This window comes from Corythoichthys intestinalis, chromosome 15 (genome assembly GCF_030265065.1).
Source record: "Corythoichthys intestinalis isolate RoL2023-P3 chromosome 15, ASM3026506v1, whole genome shotgun sequence".
Lineage (NCBI taxonomy): Eukaryota > Metazoa > Chordata > Actinopteri > Syngnathiformes > Syngnathidae > Corythoichthys > Corythoichthys intestinalis.
The window spans coordinates 7,822,325-7,847,420 of NC_080409.1; the positions used below are offsets into that span (position 1 = coordinate 7,822,325).

At 43.6% G+C, this 25,096-nt stretch overlaps 1 protein-coding gene across 7 annotated transcripts in view; it reads left to right on the plus strand.

Annotated features, from left to right (window-relative positions):
* Positions 1-25,096, plus strand: part of syne1b (spectrin repeat containing, nuclear envelope 1b) — a 264,424-nt gene that overhangs the window by 179,520 nt on the left and 59,808 nt on the right. For all 7 annotated transcript variants that reach the window (XM_057858502.1, XM_057858499.1, XM_057858501.1 and 4 more), the window contains 13 exons: positions 10,007-10,160; positions 10,231-10,335; positions 10,483-10,632; positions 10,708-10,917; positions 11,454-11,555; positions 11,637-11,756; positions 12,915-13,115; positions 13,193-13,366; positions 13,438-13,569; positions 14,447-14,643; positions 19,048-19,180; positions 19,243-19,425; positions 24,281-24,430. In XM_057858502.1, the coding sequence (XP_057714485.1) occupies positions 10,007-10,160; positions 10,231-10,335; positions 10,483-10,632; positions 10,708-10,917; positions 11,454-11,555; positions 11,637-11,756; positions 12,915-13,115; positions 13,193-13,366; positions 13,438-13,569; positions 14,447-14,643; positions 19,048-19,180; positions 19,243-19,425; positions 24,281-24,430 (2,011 nt within the window). The remainder of the gene's footprint in view (positions 1-10,006; positions 10,161-10,230; positions 10,336-10,482; positions 10,633-10,707; positions 10,918-11,453; positions 11,556-11,636; positions 11,757-12,914; positions 13,116-13,192; positions 13,367-13,437; positions 13,570-14,446; positions 14,644-19,047; positions 19,181-19,242; positions 19,426-24,280; positions 24,431-25,096) is intronic.

Sequence of the window (25,096 nt, forward strand, 5' to 3'; positions counted from 1 at the left end):
TTGAGTCAGTAACTCAGTTACCTCAATGTAAGAGTAATTAGTTACTCAGCAAAGTAACTGATGTTACTTTTCATGTTCTACAATTATTATATAATGTATATTACATTATACATTCTATAACATCTTTCACACACACTGCTGGCCAGACGTATTGGCACCCCAGCAATTCTGTCAGATAATGTTCAATTTCTCCTAGAAAAATCACTACAATTACAAATGCTCAAATATCTTCATTGATTTTGCTTGCAATGAAAAATCAAAAAACAGAATGTTTTTTTTTTTTTCTTTTTTTTTTTTAAATCATTCACATTTTACACAAAACACAAAAATGTGCTGGACAAAAGTCCTTTGAAAGATCATGTGATGCTTTTCTAATTTGTGTAATTAAGAGCACCTGTTACTTACCTGTGGCACATAGCAGGTGGTGGCGATAACTAAATCACACTTGCAGCCAGTTAAAATGGATTAAAGTTGACTCAACCTTTGCCCTGTACACTTGAGTGTACTACATTGAATATAGAGAAAAAGAAGACCAAAGAACTGTCTGAGGACTTGAGAAGCAAAATTGTGAGGAAGCATGGGCAATCTCAAGGCTACAAGTCCATGTCCAAAGACCTGAATGTTCCTGTGCCTACCTTGCACAGTGTCATCAATAAGTGTTAAAGCCCATGGCACTGTGGCTAACCTCCCCAGATGTAGACGGAAAAGGAAAATTGACGAGAGATTTCAAGGAAAGATTGTGCGGCTGGTGGATAAAGAACCTCAACTAACATCCAAACAAGTTCAAGCTGTCCTGCAGTCTGATGGTACAACAGTGTTAACCCGTACTATCCGTCGGCGTCTAAATGAAAAGGGACTCTATGGTTGGATACCCAGGATGACCCTACTTCTGACCCAGAGACATAAAAGAGCCGGGTTGGAGTTTCCCAAAACTAAACTGAGAAAGCCAAAAATGTTTTGGAAGAATGTTCCATAGTCAGATGAGACAAAGGTAGAGCTTTTTGGGAAAAGGCATCAATAGACCCTACCCACGTGACGTCACAACTCCGCCCTCCTGACTGGTGCCGCCCAATTGTCCGTCAACACATCGTGTTTACCTGTTACGGCTACGTACATTCCTCCTATTTACGGCGTGTTTTTCTGCTCGTTAACATAAATAATCAAAATGGTGAATGCGTGTGTGGCGGTCGGTTGCAATAACAGAGAAGACAGACGGAGAGACTTGAAGTTCTACCGGATTCCGAGAGACCCGGAGAGGAGAGAGCAAGATGGGCTGCTGCAATTCGACGAGAAAACTGGGCTCAAAACGATTACCACAGATGTAATGTATGTATGTAGTAGTCATTTTATATCTGGTAAGATGCATTTAATATATATTTAGAGGGTTTTGGGCTGACAACCACAATTAAGATCATTGCTAGGCTAATCGCCGACAACATACACGTATGTATGTAGTGAGAGTGCTATCGCTAAACCATATAAACATTAAAAGCCCTAGCTCCATTGACAAATGACATGAAATACATTAGACTTGACAGTGGATGTTAGCAAGAACAAAAGATTTTGAATTGAAAATTTCGTAACTCACCTTTCCAAGCACAAGATAGATTCCTGCCTAATTTTCGTGGACGAGGACCTGTTTCACCCAACCAGCAACGAAGTATTTATAAGCCTCCAAGCTCTTAAAGTTTTTCAAACTTTCGTGAGAATAGGCTGATTTTGTGTGGACAAGATAGTTGTAAATATCAGGGTAGCTAGCAGATGTCAGGCAAATACGGCGAAGACAGCGGGTCGAAAAACATCCATTTAGGTATCAAATATGGATCTGGCGAATGGATAAACTGAAGCTTTTCCACATAAAGCCTTTTATGCAACGCATCCAGTGAGTTTATGGCATCCAAAAGCACCGGGTTTTCCATGAAATGCATTATAAATTGCTCGATCAATTGAGACCATTGATAATACAGACACAAAATGACGGACAAGGGGGCGGAACAATACAGCGATCACGTGATTTTGTGACGTCGGTGGGTAGGGTCTATAGAGTTTGGGGGGGAGGGGGGGCCTTCAAAGAAAATAAGATGTTCCCCATGGTCAAACATGGCGGAGGTTCTCTGATGTTTTGGGGTTGCTTTGCTGCCTCTGGCACTGGACTGCTTGACCGTGTGCATAGCCTTATGAAGTCTGAAGACTCCCAACAGATTTTGCAACATAATGTAGGGCCCAGTGTGAGAAAGCTGGGTCTCCCTCAGAGGTAATGGGTCTTCCAGCAGGAGAATGACCCAAAACACACTTCAAAAACACTAGAAAATGGTTTGAGAGAAAGCACTGGAGACTTCTAAAGTGGCCAGCAGTGAGTCCAGACCTGAATCCCATAGAACACCTGTGGAGAGATCTGAAAATGGGAGATCTCAGAGACCTGGAGCATTTGGCCAAAGAAGAATGGTCTAAAATTCCAGCAGAGCATTGCAAGAAACTGATTGATGGATACCGGAAGCGGTTGTTCGCAGTTATTTTGTCTACAGGTTGTGCTACCAAGTATTAGGCTGAGGGTGCCAATACTTTTGTCTGGCCCAGTTTTGGAGTTTTGTGTAAAATGATTTTTTTTCCATTCTCTTTTGTGTTTTTTCATTGCAAGCAAAATAAATGAAGATATTACAACCTAGGCATTTGTAATTGCAATCATTTTCTGGGAGAAATCGAGAATTGACAGAATTGCAGGGGTGCCAATACGTCTGGCCAGCAGTGTAAAAAATGTTTTTAAAATTAACTGATTGAATTTATTTTTTCATTTAAAAAAACGTAGGTCACACTGTAAATATATATATATATAATTTTTTATTTTTTTTTATTTTTTTTTTTTATTTTACCTATATAAGAGTCTAACGGTATACAGACTTGGAACTTTTAAATGCTGTGAGAAGAAAAAAAGCCTTTTTGTTTTTCCTGTCGTTCTGAACCTGAACCGTGACACCCGTACCAAGGAACTGTGACCTGTGTGTACAGTGGGGCAAATAAGTATTTAGTCAACCACTAATTGTGCAAGTTCTCCCACTTGAAAATATTAGAGAGGCCTGTAATTGTCAACATGGTTAAACCTCAACAATGAGAGACAGAATGTGGGAAAAAAACAGAAAACTCCTTTATTGCCCTGGCTGTGTGTTTGGGATCATTGTCATGCTGAAAAACCCAGCCACGTCTCATCTTTAATGCCCTTGCTGATGGAAGGAGATTTTCACTCAAAATCTCTTGATACATGGCCCCATTCATTCTTTCCTATACACAGATCAGTTGTCCTGGTCCCTTTGCAGAAAAACAGCCCCAAAGCAGGATGTTTCCACCCCCATGCTTCACAGTGGGTTTGGTGTTCTTCGGATGCAATTCAGTATTCTTTTTCCTCCAAACACGAGAACCTGTGTTTCGACCAAAAAGTTTTATTTTGGTTTCATCTGACCATAACACATTCTCCCAGTCCTCTTCTGGATCATCCAAATGCTCTCTAGCGAACCGCAGACGGGCCTGGACGTGTACTTTCTTCAGCAGAGGGACACGTCTGGCAGTGCAGGATTTGAGTCCCTGGCGGCTCATTGTGTTAGTGATAGTAGCCTTTGTTACTGTGGTCCCAGCTCTCTGTAGGTCATTCACTAGGTCCCCCCGCGTGGTTCTGGGATTTTTGCCCCCCGTTCTTCTTATCATTTTGACGCCACGGGGTGAGGAGGGAGTTGAAAGTCTGTGTTGCCCAACGACAGCCCCAAAACATCACTGCTCTAGAGGAGATCTGCATGGAGGAATGGGCCAGAATACCAGCAACAGTGTGTGAAAAGCTTGTGAAGAGTTACAGAAAACGTTTGGCCTCCGTTATTGCCAACAAAGGGTACATAACAATGTATTGAGATGAACCTTTGGTATAGACCAAATACTTATTTCCACCATGATTTGCAAATAAATCTAAAAATCAAACAATGTGATTTTCTGGGGGGGTTTCCGCATTCTGTCTCTCATGGTTGAGGTTTAACCATGTTGACAATTACAGGCCTCTCTAATATTTTCAAGTGGGAGAACTTGCACAATTAGTGGTTGACTAAATACTTATTTGCCCCACTGTATCATCACATCCCTATATATACATATATTTTTCCATATGCAGGTGAGGCTCTGAATCTCCTGTCTTCGCTCTTTTTGTTTTGATAAAAAAAATAAATAAATAAAAAACATCACACAAGGATCATTATATGTCAAAAAAGTTTAGGACAAGTGACTAATTTTTGGTAATAAAAAACAACCAAATTAGTATTATATTGTAGCATCTACAAGGACAACGCCAACTTGGTGATGATAATGCACACTGAACAAGAAAATAGCACAGTGATCCCTTGTTTTTCGTGTTAAATGGGGACCAAAACCCTCTGCGATAAATGGAAAAAACATGACGTAGCGCACTCCACCCCCCCCCACAATTTTTTTTTCTTTTTCTTTTTTTTTTTTTGTCCGTGTTCAGTGTTTTTATTCAGATTTTGCATTGGAAAGAGATACATATAAGACATGTTTTTTCACTTTTTTCCCAAAGTATATAATTTAAAAAAATTATGTATGTATATATTTTCATAGATGGTTTTTAAGTACATCAAATGTAATAATTATGATCAGTCTGAAACATGTTACCGTCCCACCGAATTATTTTTAAACAAGAATAAAGTAGTAGGAAAATGCTTGGCTTTATTAAATGTTTCATAGTGAGTCTACGCTAATCCTTTCAAGCTGCTTGCGTACAATGAGTTGCCACAGCAACTGTTTAACAAGTTAAACGATGATTGACGCATGTGGCGCTTTTGAAATCCGTGACTCTGGCATGATCAAACACAAACATCTGTCAACATCGTTAACTTTAATAAGCGACTCCAGTGATGTGCCTGACGAACAAAGAGCAGGGAGAGGGAGGAAGGGAGCGAGAGTGAGACTCTGCGATCGTCTCTGGACAGCTCACCTGTAATTCAATTTTTTTTTAATTGAAAAAAAATCTGCGATGGACTGAGGGCACGAAGTTTGAAGCGCGAAGTAGCGAGGGATCACTGTACATTATTTTCAATTAATTGTACCTGTAGGTTCCAAAATGTAACTAGGCCTGCAAGCAGGACTGAACGGGCCCTCGCAATCTAGCGCAACTCGGACGTCACGCAAGTCGGACAGTGTGCAGGTCAGGGTGGTGGCAGATCGTCCTCTCTAATCATCTCATTAGAACCAAACATGCTCGAAAGTCGCCTCTTTACATTCACACACCTAAGAGATAAAAACCCCTATTGAAGAGAGTACTACAAAAAAGGAGCGAATAAAGGGTCGTCACGGCTACAGACAGAGACATGTGGACATGGGCCGTAAAATAAGTATTTCAAAAGGTCTTGAAACTACAATGACCAACCTGAAAAGAACTGGACATATATTAGAAAAATGAGTGACTTTCTATTGCCACTAGTTGGCGCTGTAGGGTTGATGCAAATGACCCCTACAGGACCCTTCAGAGTATGACTCAACAAGCACGAGATGTTTGACGCAGATATGTTGTAGAAGTTATGACTGTTCAAAACTTGTGGTGAGACGAAATGGCTTCAGTCATTTTCACTTCTCCTATTGGACTCTTCTGCTTCAACCAAACCTCAGTATTTTTCATCAGGCACCTGAACACATATCTTATGGCTCCCCGATGCAGGTTTCAGGTGAATATATTTTTTTCCTTGGAGGAGGAGCCTGTTTAGTAAAAAAAGGCATTTCCTGTTCCCACTAGGGGGCACTAGGCCTAATGGGTAATGTTTCAATGCACTCATGTTAAGGGTAGGATCCCGCACATACATGCCAGATATGAAAAAGATTGAACGTTGTGTCAAGGAGCTATTAGTCTTTTACTGAATTTGTCATTTAGCCAAAAAAATGGCCGACTTTGGCACCACGCCCAGGTCAGACCCATGAATAAAAACGCACCATTTTGAAAATTTTAGATCTCCCATGTCTCCTGAATAGTCTCACCAATTTTGAAGATGATCCAACTAACTCCCTCTGTGACAAGGTCTCAAATGTGCACCCTGTTAATTGATAAAAATTTCACATTCGATCCAAAATACCCGATTTCCTGTTGGGTTTGGAATATGGGTTCAAGAGACTTTTTGGAGCAGTTTTCCACAAGGTATCGACTCCCCAAAGTTCATTGCTCTACGTTAAAAAAACCTAATAGGAAACGCCTTTTTGAAAAATTCAAGGGGGCGCCACTGAGCTATTTTGTTACATTTTTTTGTAACGTTGCAAGATTATCGAAATCCATGCAAAGCCGCATGTATGTGCAAAATTTGGTGAGTTTTCGTGCATGTTCAGGCCTCCAAATGTAAACTATACTACAAATGGATAAAAATTTCACATTCGATCCAAAATACCCGATTTTCTGTTTGATTTGGAAAATGGGTGCAAGAGACTTTTTGGAACAGTTTTGCATAAGGTATGGACTCCCCAAATTTCATTGGTCTACGTTGAAAAAACCCAATAGGAAAGGCCTTTTTTAAAACTCCTTTCTGTCGCCACTAGTTGGCACTGTAGAGTTGATGCAAATGACCCTTACAAGACCCTTCAGGGTATGACTCTCCACAAGCACGGGAAGTTTGGCGCAGAAATGTTGTATATCTGCTGAGTTATGACTGTTCAAAGTTTTTTGCGAGACAGATTGTTAATGGTCATTTTCACTTTCTTGTTTGGACCCTGCCGCTTCAACGAAACTTCAATATTTTTCATCAGCCACCTGAACACAGGTCTTAAGGCTCCCCTGATGCAGGTTTAAGGTCAACAGATGTTTTTCCCTTGAAGGAGGAACCTGTCTCGTAAAAAAAGGCATTTCCTGTTCTCACTAGGGAGCGCTAGGCCTAATGGATAATATTTCAATGCACTCGTGTTAATGGTGGGATACTGCACATACATGCCAGATATGAAAAAGATTGAACGTTGTGTCAAGGAACTATTAGTCATTTACTGAATTTGTCATTTTGCCGAAAAAATGGCCGACTTTGGCACCACGCCCAGGTCAGACCCGTGAATGAAAACGTACCATTTTCAAAACTTAAGATCTCATATATCTCCTGAACAGTCTCACCAATTTTGAAGATGATCCAACTAACTCCCTCGGTGAAAAGGTCTCAAATGTGCACCCTGTAAATCGATAAAAATTTCATATTCGATCCAAAATAGCCGATTTCCTGTTGGGTTTGGAATATGGGTGCCAATGCTTTTTTGGAGCGGTTTTGGACAAGGTATAGACTCCCCAAATTTCATTGCTCTACGCTGACAGACCCTAATGTTATAGGCCAATTTTAAAATTTCAAGGGGGCGCCACTGAGCCATTTTGTTAGATTTTTTTGCAACGTTGCAAAATTATCGAAATTTACAATTTTCTGCACATATGTGCAAATTTTTGTGACTTTTCGTGCATGTTCAGGCCTCCAAATTGGCCGTTTTCATTTCCCTTGAAATGAAATGAAATGAAATAAAAATAAAATAATCCTTTGCAAAACAATAGGGCCTTCGCACGCTTAGTGCTCGGGCCCTAAAAAGCCCCCTGACTTGACGCTCTCCCCGTTCGTCCCCCTCATGCATGCTGGACAGCGGCCAAAAAAGATGACGCTCACCACGCTAAATGCTAATGATAACGAGAACGTGAATGCTATGCTAATTCCCCGAGTCACCAAGACAATCATCAACACGTTTGCAATGGCGTCACCACCCCCTTTTCTCCCTCCCGCTCTGCTCTCTCCAGGGCAGGCAAGCAGGACGATATGTGACAAAATCAGAGAACTTGCGTTTCATTCAACCAATTTACAGTAAGGCGCCCATTCACATCCTCAGTAACAGTAACAGCGTTGCAAAGATGGGAAAAGTAATTGATTACTTACTACTGAAAAAAAAATAACGCCGTTTTACTCTAACGCCATTATTAACAGTATTGATTGTTAGCATCATATAAGGTGGCATACCAAGTTGCTCAGTGCAAAATAACTCCACACCGTAGCAAAGGATCTGATACTGCCTGCAGCAAAAATAAAAACTGTCCCTCTGTCCTATGGCACTGTCGTTTTTGTTCTGTCAATTTTTTGTTTTTTTGGTCAAATTGTGTGGCATATTGTCTTCATCATTTAATGTTGCTAATCACTTAACTTTTTATTTTCAGTGATTTTATTAAAGTTTCTTTTTCAGAATCAAATGATCAACAAATCTCGGATTCAGGAGGAGCAGTGTGGTTTTCGTCCCGGCCGTGGAACAGTGGACCAGCTCTACACCCTCAGCAGGGTCCTCGAGGGTGCATGGGAGTTCGCCCAACCAGTCTACATGTGTTTTGTGGATTTGGAGAAGGCGTTCGACCGTGTGCCTAGGGGAATCCTGTGGAGGGTGCTCCGGGAGTACGGGGTACCGAGCCCCTTGGTAAGGGCTGTTCGGTCCCTGTACGACCGGTGTCAGAGTCTGGTCCGCATTGCCGGCAGTAAGTCGAATTCGTTCCCAGTGAGGGTTGGACTCCGCCAAGGCTGCCCTTTGTCACCGATTTTGTTCATAACTTTTATGGACAGAATTTCTAGGCGCAGCCGAAGCGTTGAGGGGGTCCGGTTTGGTGACCTCAGCGTTGAATCTCTGCTTTTTGCAGATGATTTAGTGCTGTTGGCTTCATCAAGCCGTGACCTCCAACTCTCACTGGAGCGGTTCGCAGCTGAGTGTGAAGCGGTTGGGATGAAGATCAGCACCTCCAAATCCGAGACCATGGTCCTCAGTCGGAAAAGGGTGGAGTGCCCTCTCCGGGTCGGGGATGAGATCCTGCCCCAAGTGGAGGAATTCAAGTATCTTGGGGTCTTGTTCACGAGTGACGGTAGGAGGGAGCGGGAGATCGACAGGCGAATCGGTGCGGCGTCTGCAGTAATGCGGACGCTGCACCGGTCCGTAGTGGTGAAGAAGGAGCTGAGCCGAAAGGCAAAGCTCTCGATTTACCAGTCGATCTACGTTCCTACCCTCACCTATGGTCACGAGCTTTGGGTCGTGACCGAAAGAACAGGATCCCGGATACAAGCGGCCGAAATGAGTTTCCTCCGCAGGGTGTCCGGGCTCTCCCTTAGAGATAGGGTGAGAAGCTCGGTCATCCGGGAGGGACTCGGCGTCGAGCCGCTACTCCTCCGCGTAGAGAGGAGCCAGCTGAGGTGGCTCGGGCATCTGGTTCGGATGCCTCCCGGACGCCTCCCTGGAGAGGTGTTCCGGGCATGTCCCACCGGCGGGAGGCCCCGGGGACGACCCAGGACACGCTGGAGAGACTATGTCTCTCGGCTGGCCTGGGAACGCCTTGGGATCCCGCCGGAGGAGCTGGTTGAAGTGGCTGGGGAGAGGGAAGTCTGGGCTTCCCTGTTAAAGCTGCTGCCCCCGCGACCCGACCCCGGAACAAGCGGAAGATAATGGATGGATGGATGGATGATCAACAAATGTACCTTGAGTGGATTTTTAGTTTGTTTTTTTAATTCAGGCAAATGGATGAACTTTTGAGTCTTTTCTGTTACAAACAAAACAATGTAAATAGAAGTTAATCTGTGTTATTTTTTTCTGTAATATTAAAAAGGATATTATGGTATGTAGAGGTGTACTCATAATAATAACAATTTTATAGACAAATGATACTATTTATAGTGGCTGCAGATAGTTGGAGGGGGGACACGAAACGTTTACGTCTTCCTAATAATTGAGAAGCACTGCTCTCGGGTTAGGCTTTCCATTTAGGATGAGGCTTTGTGATTAGGACTTCAAACCAGCGTAAGGATTTCCAACCGGGGTTAGGGTTCAAAGTAGGCTTTGAAATACAGTCTAGGGTTAGGCTTCCAAAATTATAGTTTCCAACTCGGTTCAGAGTTTTAAAGTACGGTTAAAAACATAGTTTAGGATTTTCAACTTGGCTAATGATCAAGTTTGTCTGATTGGAGTTTTGTTTGCTTTTTGGGGATGGCCGCAGCGCTTCGGAGCCCTTTTCAAGCCAGGCGCTGGCCGAGAAGGACGCTGATGCCGCGCGCCAGCAGATGAGGCGGAGGTGGGAGTGTCTGCGGCAGGAGCTCAAAACCAAGATGCAGCTCTTGCAAAAGAATCTGGAGCAGGACCGCCAACAGACGGTAAAGAATCCTTCGAGGAAGGAAGACACCCCACAAGCCCCCAAAAAAGTCAGCTCCTGTTGTTTTACAGGTTTATTCGTGCGGAGCGCCACTTTTAAAAGAGCAACTTCAAGCCGACGCCTCGTCGCTCAAGACTCTTTACGACAGCTTCAGGCTGACTCTGCAAAAATCTCAGGTTGCCATTTTTACCACTGAGTAGCCCCGGGGACCCCCGTCCTCATGCGTTGCCTTTTGCTGAAATAAAATTGATGCAAAATGTTCAAAGTCCAAAGACTTCATTTCCTCTCTAAATGCTAACATTTGATCCGCTGTCCTTTCACAGTCCGGCGACAGCGGCGAGACGCCAGCATCCGAGACAGAGCACTGTCTCTACACGGCTGTGTCGTCCACGTCCACCTGGCTGGACGGCGTGGAGAACACGGCGTTGTCGGACTGGCCGGCGTCGGCCGACGACGCGGAGGCTCGGCTGGAGGTTCACTTGTCTTCCCGGCAAAATACCGCTGTCCAGGCCGTCGCTTAAGCCGCCGTCCGTCGATTTTGTCCGCAGATGCTGGCGAGCGATTTGGGTCGGGTGGTAGGGGAGGTGATGCGCTGCCAGACTTTGCTGGCCGACTGGTCGGGCTGGAGGCAGGAGGAACGAGCCTTGCCGGAAGAAAATCTGGACTGCTTGAAAGAGAGACTGGGGGCCGCGGGCGCCGCTCTGGCTCGAAGCCGCGACCGAACCGGGACCAGGACTCGGCAACTCTCGGCCTACCAGGTTAGGATTTAGCCCTATGTTAAAAGTCCCCCTATCGCCTCTGGGGCTTCTTCACAGAATTGGATAGATTGGACTTTACTGAGACCTTTTGCTTGTAAAATAAATTCATAAAACAGTTTCATGCCATGTCTACAGGTGACAGGGTTTGGCAAAAAAGGGTATTTGCCTATCATCATCCATTTACTCCAAACGTAAGCATTGGTGTCATGTGTGACGTAGGGACAAAGTTTGTCACATTCAGTGACGTTTCTACAGTTAAATCGTCGGTTATCACTGTCCACATGGTGGCGCAGAATTCGTACATCTTATCTTTGGGCGCAGTTTTTAAGAATCCTCATTTAATGTGCCTGTGGATGATCGGTCAAACCGTAGAAAAAGTTCTTTTTCCCAAACTACCCTACTACGTGTAGACATGGCCTATGATTCGGCCTCACTGGGGCAATCGTTTACTGTCAGCGTGTCCCTATGAGCCATATTATTTGAAGAAGCGTACGTAGATCGCGTGATCGCTTCTCAACCCTTTGCTCCAAATGCAGACCGAAGTTCAGCATCTCCAGACAGCTTTAACGGAGACCAAGCGCCGGGTCCTGCAACTTTTAGCCCAAGCCGCGGACAGGCCGGCCTCGGAACAGCTCCAGGTAGTATGTCCATCCATACGTCCACCCATCTGCATTTGCGCTTCCCGTAACCACGTTTGCCCGCGACTCGTCTCTGTTCAGGTCGTCGCCGGCGCAGAAGAGGACCTGAAGGCGCTGGAGCACAAGATGGCGGAAGTGAAAAGCAGAGGAGCCGCCCTGCAAGCGCATCAAGCGTCAACAGATAAAATGCTCCACCTTCAGGTGAGACTAAAGAAACGGCACTCCTTCAAGGTTCAACCGTAAACTTGACCCGTCTGTGTGCCGTTGTCTTTACTACTGTTGTGACAATTTTTACTCCATATTGATACGCAAACAAATACTTGACACTCTTAAAAGCAAGGGCGTAAGTTTGATCTCAACATTAGTAGGAACGATAGAACAGCATAACCTGTATGTACACTTTTTGGTTGGGACGGGACATTAATAAGACGAAACAGATTGGGTGAACGGGCTACATTTCTCACTAATATGAACCCAATTAATTGATAGGCTAAAATAAACATTCGTCTTAAGACTACTTAACATTGTCTGTCTAAATAAATAAATATAACTGAAAAAAACTTCTTGGTAAGTGAAAAACAAAAATCGAGCCTTGCTTCAGGTAAACCACAACTGGTTTCTCCACAAGCACAGCCAAACTCACCAAAAAAATGATGTCTCTTGGGCTGCTTTAAGACCACATAAATAAAATAAAAATGAAAAATGGGGAGAAGGTGGTAAACCTCGGTTCATTACAGTTCTCACAGTTTAAATAACGTTAACAGTAGAAAACACATACAGAACTAGAAACTTTTTTCTGGAGAAATTACTCTGGGGCTTTGCTGTGCGGAGATACAGATCTTAGCCCCGCCCAGGTTGGTTTGGGGACATTTCGTGGACAATATCAGGTCAGATCTGCATGGAGGAATGGGCCAAAATACTAACAACAGTGTGTGAGAAGCTTGTGAAGAGTTACAGAAAACGTTTGGCCTCCGTTATTGCCAACAAAGGGTACATAACAAAGTATTGAGATTAACTTTTGCTATTGACCAAATACTTATTTTCCACCATGATTTGCAAAGAAATTCTTGAAAAATCAAACATTGATTTACTGTTTTTTTTTTTCCACATTCTGTCTCTCATGGTTGAGGTTTATCCATGTTGACAATTACAGGCATCTCTAATATTTTCAAGTGGGAGAACTTGCACAATTGGTGGTTTACTGAATACTTATTTGCCCCACTGTACATCCCTAAAATATACCTTCCAAATGTTGTCCGCGAACGGCGGAAAAATGGCTCAAAAAGATAGTGTACGCGCCACCGACAACGGCGTGATACCTCGTACGAACGGAGCAAGGCGACTGTGGTTTGCCGTCAGGACGCCTATGAGGAACTGGCCATGACGGTGGGCTCTCGGCGCAGCGACTTGAAGCAAAACGCGGCACTCCAGTCGCAGTACGAGCGCGCCTTGCGGGACCTCAACGACCTACTGGACACGGCCAAGGGCAAGATGGCCGCCGACCGCCGGATCGTCGCCAGCTCGGCAGAGGAGATCTACGATCACTTGGACAAACACAAGGTCAGACATTTTGCGCTTTTAGACGAAATCGGTTCTGGTTGATTTTGATTGTCGTTTGTCCTCGGCATGTCTTTTAGGAGTTTTTCCAAGGTCTCGAGTCCCATATGATTTTAACGGAGACGTACTACGGCAATATCGCCAGCCTGATGCTTCCCGAAGAGAGACGGGTGCTGCAGGAGACGCTGAAACAGGCTCAGGGCATCCTCCGGCAGGCGCACTCTAAAGGCGTGGAGCTGGAGGCCATTTTGGAGGTCAGACGAACCAGCTCCCACCCACTCGACCCAACACTTCTAGAGCTGATGTTTTGGAGTGCGTTTGGCAGACGTGGCACCGCTTGGTGGAGGATTATCAGCATCTGGATGCCCATTTGGAGGATATGGAAGAAGGAATCCCTGCGGTGGGACTTCTGGAGGAGAGCGAAGAAAAACTAGCAGAGCGGATATTGCTCTATCAGGTATAACCGCCGTAGCATCTATCTGTGGATTTCTTTTCGATTTCATCCCTGGACGAATCCCTCGACTTGTTTTGAAGTGACGGGTGTTTTGTTTGGAGATGACATTTAAGCTTGCTTGGCACCATGGCGTGGTTGGATAGCTTCTCTTCACACACCAGACATAATGGAGTAGGTTTTGTCTCATCCCCGGTGAAAGTAAATCCAAATGAAACATAGCTTTCAATGTAATGCCTTGCCGTCTTCACTTTGTTTGTTACTACCACTCATACGAGGGCCTTCATCTGGGTCAGGATCTTGCCCAGGGCTCAGTTTGGATTTCAAAGTTGTCCTTTTTAAAAATTTATCCCTGTCTGTCACCACGACCTTCGTGTGCATCACAAGGAATTTGTTCTCGGTCGTCTGCAGGTGAGCGAGGCATTGCTCGTGTCGTGTTCAAGAACTGCTCAGATTTCTAGCCATCAGCCACTTTGCTGTCCTCGACAATATGTTGAAGTAAAACACAGGGGCAGGATTGACAGTCGTCACATATGGATAAAATGGAAAGGACACTTTCGTGTGTATCAACACTTGACGAGTCTAATCAAATGATGTACAGTAGACGTGCTGGGGTCCACATTGTCGCTATATCTCCAAACATACGTGAACGCACACATCTCCCGAAGGTGCTTCACGGAAGTTTCAACTCATTTGCCAACCCAGTTGCACATCACATTTATTTGTTTAATGATTAAATTTATACTGGGGCACTGCAGATCACCCCACGCCCATTTTAGTGCCGTATCGGTGCAACCCCAAAGTGTACAGGCTTCTTGCTCTGACATTGATTTATCGGCTACATTTATGATTCTGCGAGTAAGTCGTTCCTCCATTTCCAAAGGGGCTGAAGGGGAAGCTTGTGGAGCAGCAACACAAACTACAGCAGGTCCTGGGCGAAGGCAAACATCTCCTACTGTCTGTGTGTTGTCCTGCTCTGGAGAATCAACTGGCCGTTCTAGGCGAACGCTGGCTGGACAACACCAACAAGGTCAACAAGGAACTGCAGCATCTGGAGGCCATCCTCAAACACTGGACCAGGTCGGGAACCTCGGGACACACGCCAGCAGGGGTGCTTCTCGAACTTCATTGATTTGCTCTGTTGATGATAGCTTCGCATGTAATGCCAAAATGCACCATAATCAATGGGGAAGTAATGTGTTTGGCAGCCCTTTTAATTTTCGTCTTAGTTTTTTGGACAGTAATACTTAATAGTTTTAGTCATGTTTAGGGCTGCAGCTATCAATTATTTTTGTAGCTGATTAATCAATGAACTAGTTAGTTCGAATAATCGTGTACCGTATTTTTTGGACTATAAGTCGCACCCGAGTATAAGTCGCACCAGCCATAAAATGCCCAACGAAGAGGAAAAAAACATATAAGTCGCACCGCATTCGCATTTTTGGGGGAAATTTACTTGATAAAATCCAATACATAGAACAGATATGTCATCTTGAAAGGCAATTTAAAATAAAAATACAATAGAGAACAACATGCTGAATCAGTGAAAAGTATAATAATGTTCCATGATGCATGAACAACGAAATGAGAATGTACTGTCCTCACCAGGACGCTACAGCTCGGTCCTGGCTATACAGCGAGCTAAACTCCCAAATGACGATGCTGCACGTCCGTATTTGCTGAATCAATTTCGTCCTCGATACCAAACAGGTTCGCATCAACGTAAATAAATGATAATTAGGTGCCATTACAGCAATGACACAAACGGTTAGCATGCGTTCGCTAGCATTAGCACATCATTCAAACAACTACACAACTGGCTCTAAGTGTCCGATTGCGGGTGGAAAACACACAACAACAACAGAAAAGTTGATACACACAGGTGTTGCCTCTGTAGAGATATTTTACAAGCATAAACAATGAACGTAGGTTTGCAGCCGTGCTTCTCTCTCTCTCTCTCTCTCTCTCTCTCTCTCTCTCTCTCTCGCCTACTCGCTCAGAGACTCTGTGTAGCTGTCCGTCTTCTTCTGACGTGTGAGTCCTCTTCTCCGCATAAACAAGTGCGAGTGCGCCCCCACTTGGGTGTGAAAGCGCCACAAACTAAAAGCATCCATTTCAACATAAAAAAGTCAATAATACAACTGAACACACATTGCCAAAGGCAGAACGCGAATGTGGCCATAGCTGTTAAGAGTTATTCAGATAACTAGGGCATAAAGAAGATGCTAACAAGTTTACCAAACCATAAGTGTCACTCCAAAACACCACCAATAATATATGAAATGACATCATAATGTGTTAATGATTCCACACATAAGTCGCTCTCTGAGTATAAGTCGCACCCTCAGCCAAACTATGAAAAAATACTGCGACTTATAGTCCGAAAAATATGGTAATCGGATAAGGAACACGTAAAATTAAAATACCTGAATTCAGCCTCAAACAGTATAAAACAGTTAATATACTGTATGTGCAAGATACAGGTGAAAGATGTACAACAAAAGAACAATTGGCTAACTTACATAGTCTGCTAACTTAAATGCTATACAATGCTAACGTGTTTTTGTTTACAAAGCTCTTAACTAATGGTTCAGACACATATTCCTACAAAAAACAGCTAAATATACCTATAAACTAAAATATGAATGCATTAAAAAAACATTAACGCAAACAAAAGCTTATGTTGGTCTAAACACGGAAATGAGGCAGACAAGGGGGGCAGTGTATCCACCCAAAACTTTCAAAATAAACCATTACAACGCCACTTTAATTAAACGAATTCGAATCTTTTTTTCTAATTGATTACTCAAGTTTATCGACTAATCGTTACAGCACTAGTCATGTTTTAGTCATTCCAAAATGTGTTTCTTTGTGTAGTTTATGTTGACCAAAAGTCAAGACCAATTTCGTCCAGTTTTAGTTGACGTTTAAAATTTTTACGTCTGTAAAATTCAAATGTTTTACTCCAAAACCAAATAAATAAAGGTTTCTATGCATTTCGAATGAACACTGACAGACGAGCACATATCGTAGCATCTACAAATCTATCACCAACGTGGCGATAATACACACTTAGCTGGAAAACAGTACATTATTTTCAATTAATTATACCCATCTGGATGCCACAAACTGTATGTAAAGAAAGTTAAGTTCAGAGTTAAGAGGACACTCGGCATTTGCATTAGCCTAATGCTAACGTGAATGTGAATGCTATGCTAATGCTACGAGTTACATTTAGAGCGTGAGGATCACTCAGCACAGACCATTGTCAGGCAAGCTCAAGTTTGAACTCCAAGACAAGTGTTACCTCGATAGCTTGATTACAGAAATGAATCAGACCCAACCAAAGATTGCCTACTTCGAAGACTTTATAAACATGATATATCAAGGGTACAGATGCGGAGCCACGCACAAAGCGTCCTCTCCGCATGTGGACAAAAGAGAAATGCAGGGCATGCCTCTATTTATGGATTGACATCATAGAAACAAAACCGAAACTTACTATATATAGCATATCCTGGTAAAAACATCTCAAGTTACAGAAAAACATCTCCAGTAGGGGAATAACACCTCAAGTTATGATCTTGAACACTGGCTCTGGCTAGAACGATGATGAGCTCAGTCTGATAAGCCACAGTCGCCCATTGTATTCATACAGGGCATATTGGAAAACACAGGAACATAACAGTCCATATTTGGGCATATTGTGATACAGTCTACAACAGTCAAGGCTATGGGAAGGCACACTCAAACAGGTTAATATAGCAATGATGCTCTATGCTACAATGTTCTAATGCAAGCATAACAAACGCATACAAAATATGATGTATAATGGTTGTGTTTTAAGCATGAATAAAATTCCCTCACAACCATAAAAAGCCTAAAGCAATATTGCATATTCTCTCTTGCCAAGATAAGAAAACAAATATTACCATGTGTGTTTCAAAGCAAGCAATACGGAGACTGGAGAGAACACTGGTGAGTTTGGGGGGGGGGGGGGGGGGGGGCGCAGCACTTCACATGACAGCACAACCAGTAGAGATGCAACGATACAGTTAAGCAAAACATCCCATTTGTGGTCCGAGTCCATCTGTGTCACGTACTGAATTAACAATATTCGCAGCAGTATCTATAGTCACTGGTATTGATTGATTTGACCTGCTTAACTTTCATTCAGTCATGGCGGTTTTTAATCAATAGAAATGGTATATGGACTATGTGTCCCATGATCACGCTGGGCACACGTAGCCAATGGCATGGGACTTGGGGGGGGATCTAACATAGCACATCTAGTTTCCTATTTGATTATATCCAGTGTGTGTGCGCGATTGTTGTCAGGGGCTCGGAGCATTAGCACATCTAGTTTCCTATTTGATTATATCCAGTGTGTGTGCGCGATTGTTGTCAGGGGCTCGGAGCATTAAAAAAATTAACAAGTGACTAGGGCTGTCCAGTGCTTGATTTGTAAATCATAGGGTGTCGGAACGCAAAATAAATACGACAGCGCAGGGATGACGAGAAGGGCACAGGTCCCGAAACATACGCAGAAAATGGTGCTGAAAAAAAACATGCAAATGCCCACTTGCATGCTGTGGTTACAAGCCTTAATTTCAGATAATATCCATGATATAAATGTTATGACAGCAATTTACAATTACTTAGACTATACTCTGCACAGCACGGGCAATTGCCCACATAAACAAAATGCTGCCACACAGCAGAGCTGTACGACGCTGAAGCCACCTCCTCAAACTTCTGTCTTTCCTCGCTGGCCATGATTGCCGTGTTTGTTACCTCTGCCACAAACAAATGCAGCGTGCGTCACTCCGCCCTCCTTGCAGTTTGGGGCAGGAGAGGAAAAGTGCTGTTCGCGGGGAGGAGCTGGATCAAAGCTTTTCACAGCCCTCAGTTTTCGATGCACCACGCGCATATTAGCGAGCACATGCAAGAAAAAATTTGGAAAATACATTTTGGGAGCTTGTCATTTACATGGAATATTTTTGCGTATTGAATCGAAGAGGGCGTATCGAACGGTTCAATATAAAACTGAGTATTGTTGCATCCTTAATAACCAGACACTGCTACGATGCAGGCTAACAACACATAAAACATTGTGAACATGTAATGGAAACTATGGTGCATTTTCGTCTCGTTCTTGTCTCGTCGGACAAAAACAAGCATTCATCTCGGTATGTCTCTCAAGACACGTTTTTAGCTCGTTATCTTCTCCTCATCGTCATTAAAAAAATTGTTCGTCGATGAAAATATTTTCGTTATAGTCATCATTGACAAAAACAACATTGTGACCCCGAAATAGCCCTAAATCAACAGGAAGGGAGCCGATATGGCAATCATTACAGCAAAGCTCTTATTGCCAATTCTCCAGAAATGGCCTTTCCTATTCCTAAAAGTTTCATAAGGAAGTGGTCCTTGAGGCCAAATGTCTTTGATCTTCTGAGTGTAAATGCTTTTCATCACCCCCAGGTATCAGAGACAGAGCAGCGAGTTAAGCGAATGGTTGCAGTCCGCTCTGGAACGGCTGGAATTCTGGAACACGCAAGCGGTCTTGGTCCCGCAGGAGTCGGAGACCATCAGAGACCACCTCTCTGCATTTCTGGTGAGGTCGCAGATGCGCTTTGCGCCGTCGTACTCGCATCTTCAACGACCGCTCGTCCTCAGGAGTTTTCCAAGGAAGCGGAGAGCAAGTCCGACCTGAAGTGCTCCGTGGTCGCCGAGGGCGGCCAGCTGCTGCGCTTGAAGAGGGCGGACACGGTGGCGCTGCGCTCGGATTTGGCCCGCATCGACAATCAGTGGAGCGAGCTATTCACGCGCATACCGGTTGTGCAAGAAAAGCTTCACCAGGTAGCACTCTGACCCGTGCACGGACAGAGACATGTGGGTTAAAATCCTATGTCGTAATGACGGAAATCCGTCAGCGGGGGCACTAGGGGTGTTTCTTCAGTACGTCACCCACCCAAAACCCTTTGACCCGCCAACACCGTTCAAATGTCAAAACGACAGGAATTCTCATGCGACACAGGGAAATTTTTGACTGACACTAAAAAATTGACCGTTTGCCCCAATCATTTCCAAAATGTATCAAGTTGTACGATTTTGATCAAAATCACATAATTCATACTTTAAAACATTCAAGAAGTTAAGGGGCACAAAAGTTGGATATAGTTTTAAGCAAAAACTCTAAACTCTGCCAAGAACTTCATTTGAATGAACACATCTTCATCTTCATCATCATTTTCGCGATTCCACTGACTGGAAGTGAACTGTGATCAACAGAAGGAAGTGACCCGTTATCAGCTGGAAACATCCTAAAGTGAGTGACCCGATATCAACAGGAATTTACCTCCAAAATCCCTGAATATCAACAGGAAGCTGTCCAGTGCTTAATTTGTAAATCATAAGCACATAATCAGTGATCCCTCGTTTTTCTCGGTTAATGGGGACCAGAACCCGCCGTGATAACTGAAAAACCGTGAAGTAGCGCACCCCCCACCCCATAATTTTTTTATTTGTTTTTATGAGTGTGTTAATGAATTTATTCAGATTTAGCTTTGGAAAGAGATACATATGACATGTTTTTTCACTTTTTTCACAAAGTACTTAAAAATTGTATATATATATTTTAATAAATGTTTTTTTTAAGCACTTCAAATGTAATAATTATGATAACTTTTAAACATGTCCCACCGAATTATTTGTAAACTAAAAGTCGTATTAGAAAAATGCTTGGCTTTAATTAATGCTTCACTGAGTGAGTATACTCAAATCCGCTCAGAGCTGCTCACTTACACACAATGAGTTGCCACAGCAACTGTTTAACAAGTTGAACGATGATTGACGGGGGCCACCGAAGGAGCGTTCACGTCGCGGTCCCTGTCAGGTGTTTTTTCACTTGCGAATCCTTCAACTACACTACAGTACGCTATCAACAACAGATTTTTTTTCTATTCTTTGCTAATATGACTAAACAAGACCTCAGATCTTTCGGTGGTGCACAAGGTCGCAAGCATGGGTCCTTGTCAGGACCAGCCTTGTTTGTGATATCATCGAACATCGAACACTTACTGGTGCCAAACAGGATATCCTGGCGGATTTACGTATCAAGAATAACTGCGACATCCTCTGCATTCAAGAGACACATCGTGGACTTTCACGCGTCCGTCCTCGCATCTCTGATATGACCCTCATCGCTGAGAGGGCACATGACCAGTATGGGAGTGCAATATTTCTCCGCAGAGGTTTGCATGCAGACAAGTTATCAATTTCTGACAACAATGATATTGAAGTCATTACCATCTGCACAGAGGGAATCTCTGTCACTTCAGTGTATAAACCACCTTCCATCAGTTTTGAATTTCCCCCTGACCCCACCGATGATCGCATAAACGTGGTTATGGGAGATTTTAACAGTCACAATGTCAACTGGGGTTATGCTGAAAGTAACGAAGATGGTGAGCGAGTTGAGAACTGGGCAGAATCCAATCGAATGTCTCTCATCCACGATGCTACGCTCCCTCCTGCTTTCAACAGCTCCCGATGGAGAAGAGGGTACAATCCAGATCTGATTTTTGCATCAGATGCCATTGCCAATCAGTGTGAAAAAATTATACTGGACCCAATTCCCCACACCCAACACCGTCCAATAGGTCTCAAGATAAATGCAGTCATATCTCCTCGAACTGTCCCTTTTAGGTGACGTTTCAATCTGAAGAAAGCTGACTGGGAAGGCTTTGCCGAAGACCTAGACTCTGCCATTGTGGAACTTCCAGCCACTCCAAGCAACTATGATGCCTTTGTAGAATCAGTCAAGTCGTCTTCGCGCCGTAACATCCCTCGTGGTTGCCGTACAAATTACATTCAAGGCTTGACAGATGACGCCAAATTATTATATGATGACTACATCTCACATTTTGAGAATGATCCCTTTAGTGTTGACACCATCGAGCTTGGCGGAAGAAGTGGCAGGAGCTAGTTGAAACAACCGATATGACCCATAGTAGTAGGAAAGCCTGCAAGACTATCCGTATCCTGGGAAACGCCTACACCAAGTCACAACCAAGGCCGCAAGTCACCGCTGACCATGTTGCCCACCAACTCCTTATGAATAGTCGGGGTAATCTTCAACAACGTACTCAAAGGACAAAACTACCTCAAGTGTCTGATGCGCCTTCAGAAAACTTCACAAGGCCTTTCACCATGGGTGAACTAGAATCTGCAATGAAGTCCATGAAGAACAACAAAGCTGCGGGTCTTGATGATATGCTTGTGGAACAGATCAAGGACTTCGGATCGGGTGAACGCAGATGGTTTCTCAGTCTGATAAACGAATGTGTAGCCTCCAACAAGGTCCCAAAGATGTGGAGGAAATCACGAGTCATTGCCCTACTGAAACCTGACAAAAAATCCTGCCATCCCAAAGAGCTACAGACCAATATCGTTACCCTGCCACATGTACAAGTTGTTCGAACGCCTCCTCATGAATCGCATAGCTCCCTTTGTTGATGACTTACTTATTCCAGATCAAGCAAGCTTCAGACCTGGGAAGTCATGCACAGGTCAATTGTTGAATCTAACCCAGTTCATCGAGGATGGTTTTGAGAAGAAAGAAATCACAGGTGCTGCATTTGTTGATCTATGTGCAGCGTATGACACAGTCAACCACCGCATACCAACCAGGAAACTGCATGAGATGACGTGAGATGTCAGGTTCGCACAGCTGATCTGCAATATGCTATCAAATCGCAGATTTTCTCGTAGACCTCAGTTGTAGTCGGAGTAGATGGAGAACACAGAAGAACGGACTCCCTCAAGGTTGTGTGCTCGCCCCCTCTGTTGTTCAACATCTACACTAATGATCAACCTACCCAACTAAACACAAGACGTTTCCTATATGCTGATGATTTGTGTATTGCCTCCCAGAAGAGTACCTTTGAAGTAGTTGAAGTCTCCCTTTCAAATGCACTGGAACTGCTCATCCCTTACTTTTCCATCAACCACCTAAGAGCCAACCCAGACAAAACACAAATTTGCGCGTTTCACCTGAACAACAGGGAAGCCGATCACAAGCTACAGATCAGCTGGTACGGAAAGAGGCTGCAGCCCATCTCAAAGCCAATCTACCTAGGGGTGACACTTGACAGGTCTCTCACCTACAAGGAACACATCACAAAGACCAAAGCCAAAGTGGAATCAAGGAACAGCATTCTCAGTAAGCTTACTAACACAAAATGGGGTGCTGATGCCAAGACAGTACGAACAACAGTGTTGGCTTTATGCTTCTCTGCAGCGGAGTACACATCACCTGTCTGGTGTAGATCAGCCCATGCCACCAAGATTGATGCAGCACTAAACTCTGCCTGCCGTGCTGTCACTGGCTGCTTGAAGCCTACAAAGGTTGATGACCTATACCTACTGAGTGGGATTGCTCCACCAAGCATCCGGAGGACAGTTGCGTCCCAGAAGGAAAAGCTGAGACAAGAAACTGACACCTGCCACCAACTATACAATTATGAGCCAACAGTAAAAAGGCTAAAGTCAAGGCACCGTTTCCTGCACTCTGTAAAGGCTCTGGACAGAAATCCAGACAAGCAGCGTCTCGCTCTGTGGACAGAACAACTTACCCAAATCCCACACACAGTGTCTTCTATTAGGCCATGCGAATCTCTTCCATACGGTGCTAGTGAGGCATGGCCACTCTGGTCTTGCTGTAACCGATTGAGAACTGCTGTCGGCCGATGCAAAACAACAAAAAAACAATCCCGACAAAGCGGGGGTTGATCAGAATGGCGACATCTCTTGTATGTGTGGAGAGGATCAGACCATGCAACATCTCCTTGTCTGCCCACTCCTCCCGAAATCTTGCACTCAAGAGGATCTAGCTGACCTAACCCAGAGTGCCAGACAAGATATCCAACAATGGACTGGAATCATTTGATAATACGCAGTGACTCGAGAAGAAGAAGAAGACGATGATTGACGTATGCGGCACTTCAGAAGTTCGTGACTCTGGCAAGATAAAACACATTCATCTGTCAATTATCGTTAACTTGAATAAAGAACTCCATTGAACGAACAAAGAGCAGGGAGAGGGAGGGAGCGAGAGGGAGACTGCTCGATCGGCTCGAGACAGCTACTCATCTGTATTTTTCATTTTTTTTAAATTGAAAAAAATCCGCGATGCACTGAGGGCGTGAAGTTTGAAGCGCAAAGTAGCGAGGGATCACTGAATTTTTTTATCCCTTTATTAACCGTCGATGGGATGATGTGCTTGCCAGCGCATTTACGTCATCGATGACGTTAACTAGTCGGGACAGCTCTAGAAGTGACCCCAAAATGCCTCAAATCAACATGAAGTGAAAAATTATGAATAGGAATTTACCCAGAATTGCCCCCATATCAATAGGAAGTGACCAAATATGAACAGGAAGTGATACCAAAATTTCTCAAAATGATCAGGAAGTGAGCTGATATAGTAACCTACACTATACTATATAGTATAGTATAGTACAGTATTGTAAGCTGCTATTGTAATTTCCCCAGAAATGGCATTTTCTAGTGATACGTAATATGTCCAAAAAGAAAATAAACAATTTTTTTCCCACTTGAATCAATGAATGACAAATTGACGTTGGGGGAGTTTCTCTTTTGGAAATAAAAATCTATGTGGTTTTCTGATGGGGTGAATGATATTTGAATTCAGATCCAAATGGAGAAGCTGGCCTCCCGTCACGCCTTCTCAGAGCTGTTTAACTGGATATCGCTGATGGAGAACATCGTGGAGGAGGACGAAGAAAACCTCAAGAGTGCCGTAGGATCCCACGTCATTCGGGACTGCTTGCAAAAATACAAGGTAAGTGATCACCTTAAATTTTGATTCTGTTTTGTGGGCACGATTAAGTATAGTTCCGCCAGGAAAAATGGCTTTGTTCCACCTGCTGATAACTTGCCCATACATTTTCAATGGCTTCATTCATTTCCAATAGCGCACCGGAACCTTACCATTCAATGCTATTGACATAGACTTCATAATATATTGGCGGGGCCCATTAATAGGGGGCCTATCTCTGTCAAAGCTGACCGAGTGTAAACACAGACAAATAGCTTTTTACATTGAAAATTCTAGTGAATAAATGCTTAAATACCTGAATTCTTTATAGATATGGACGTAAAACAGTCTCGATTCTTGGTTAAGACCAAAAAAAAAAAAACGGGCAGTTAGCATTTATTTTACGTAAATACGTGGAATGTGCTGCTAGTCTTTAAGTCACTGTGGCGCCGCCTTATCACTACAAAGAGCTTTTTACGTTGAAAATTCTTGTGGATAAATGCTTAAATCCCTGAATTTCTTACAAATATGAACGTCTCGATTCTTGGTTAAAACCAAAAATCCAGGTAGTTAGCATTTATTTTCTGTAAATAGGTCGAATGTGCTGCTCGTCTTTAAGCCACTGTGGCACCGCCTTATCACCAAAAAAGAGCTTTTTACATTGAACATTCCTGTGAACCAATGTGTAAA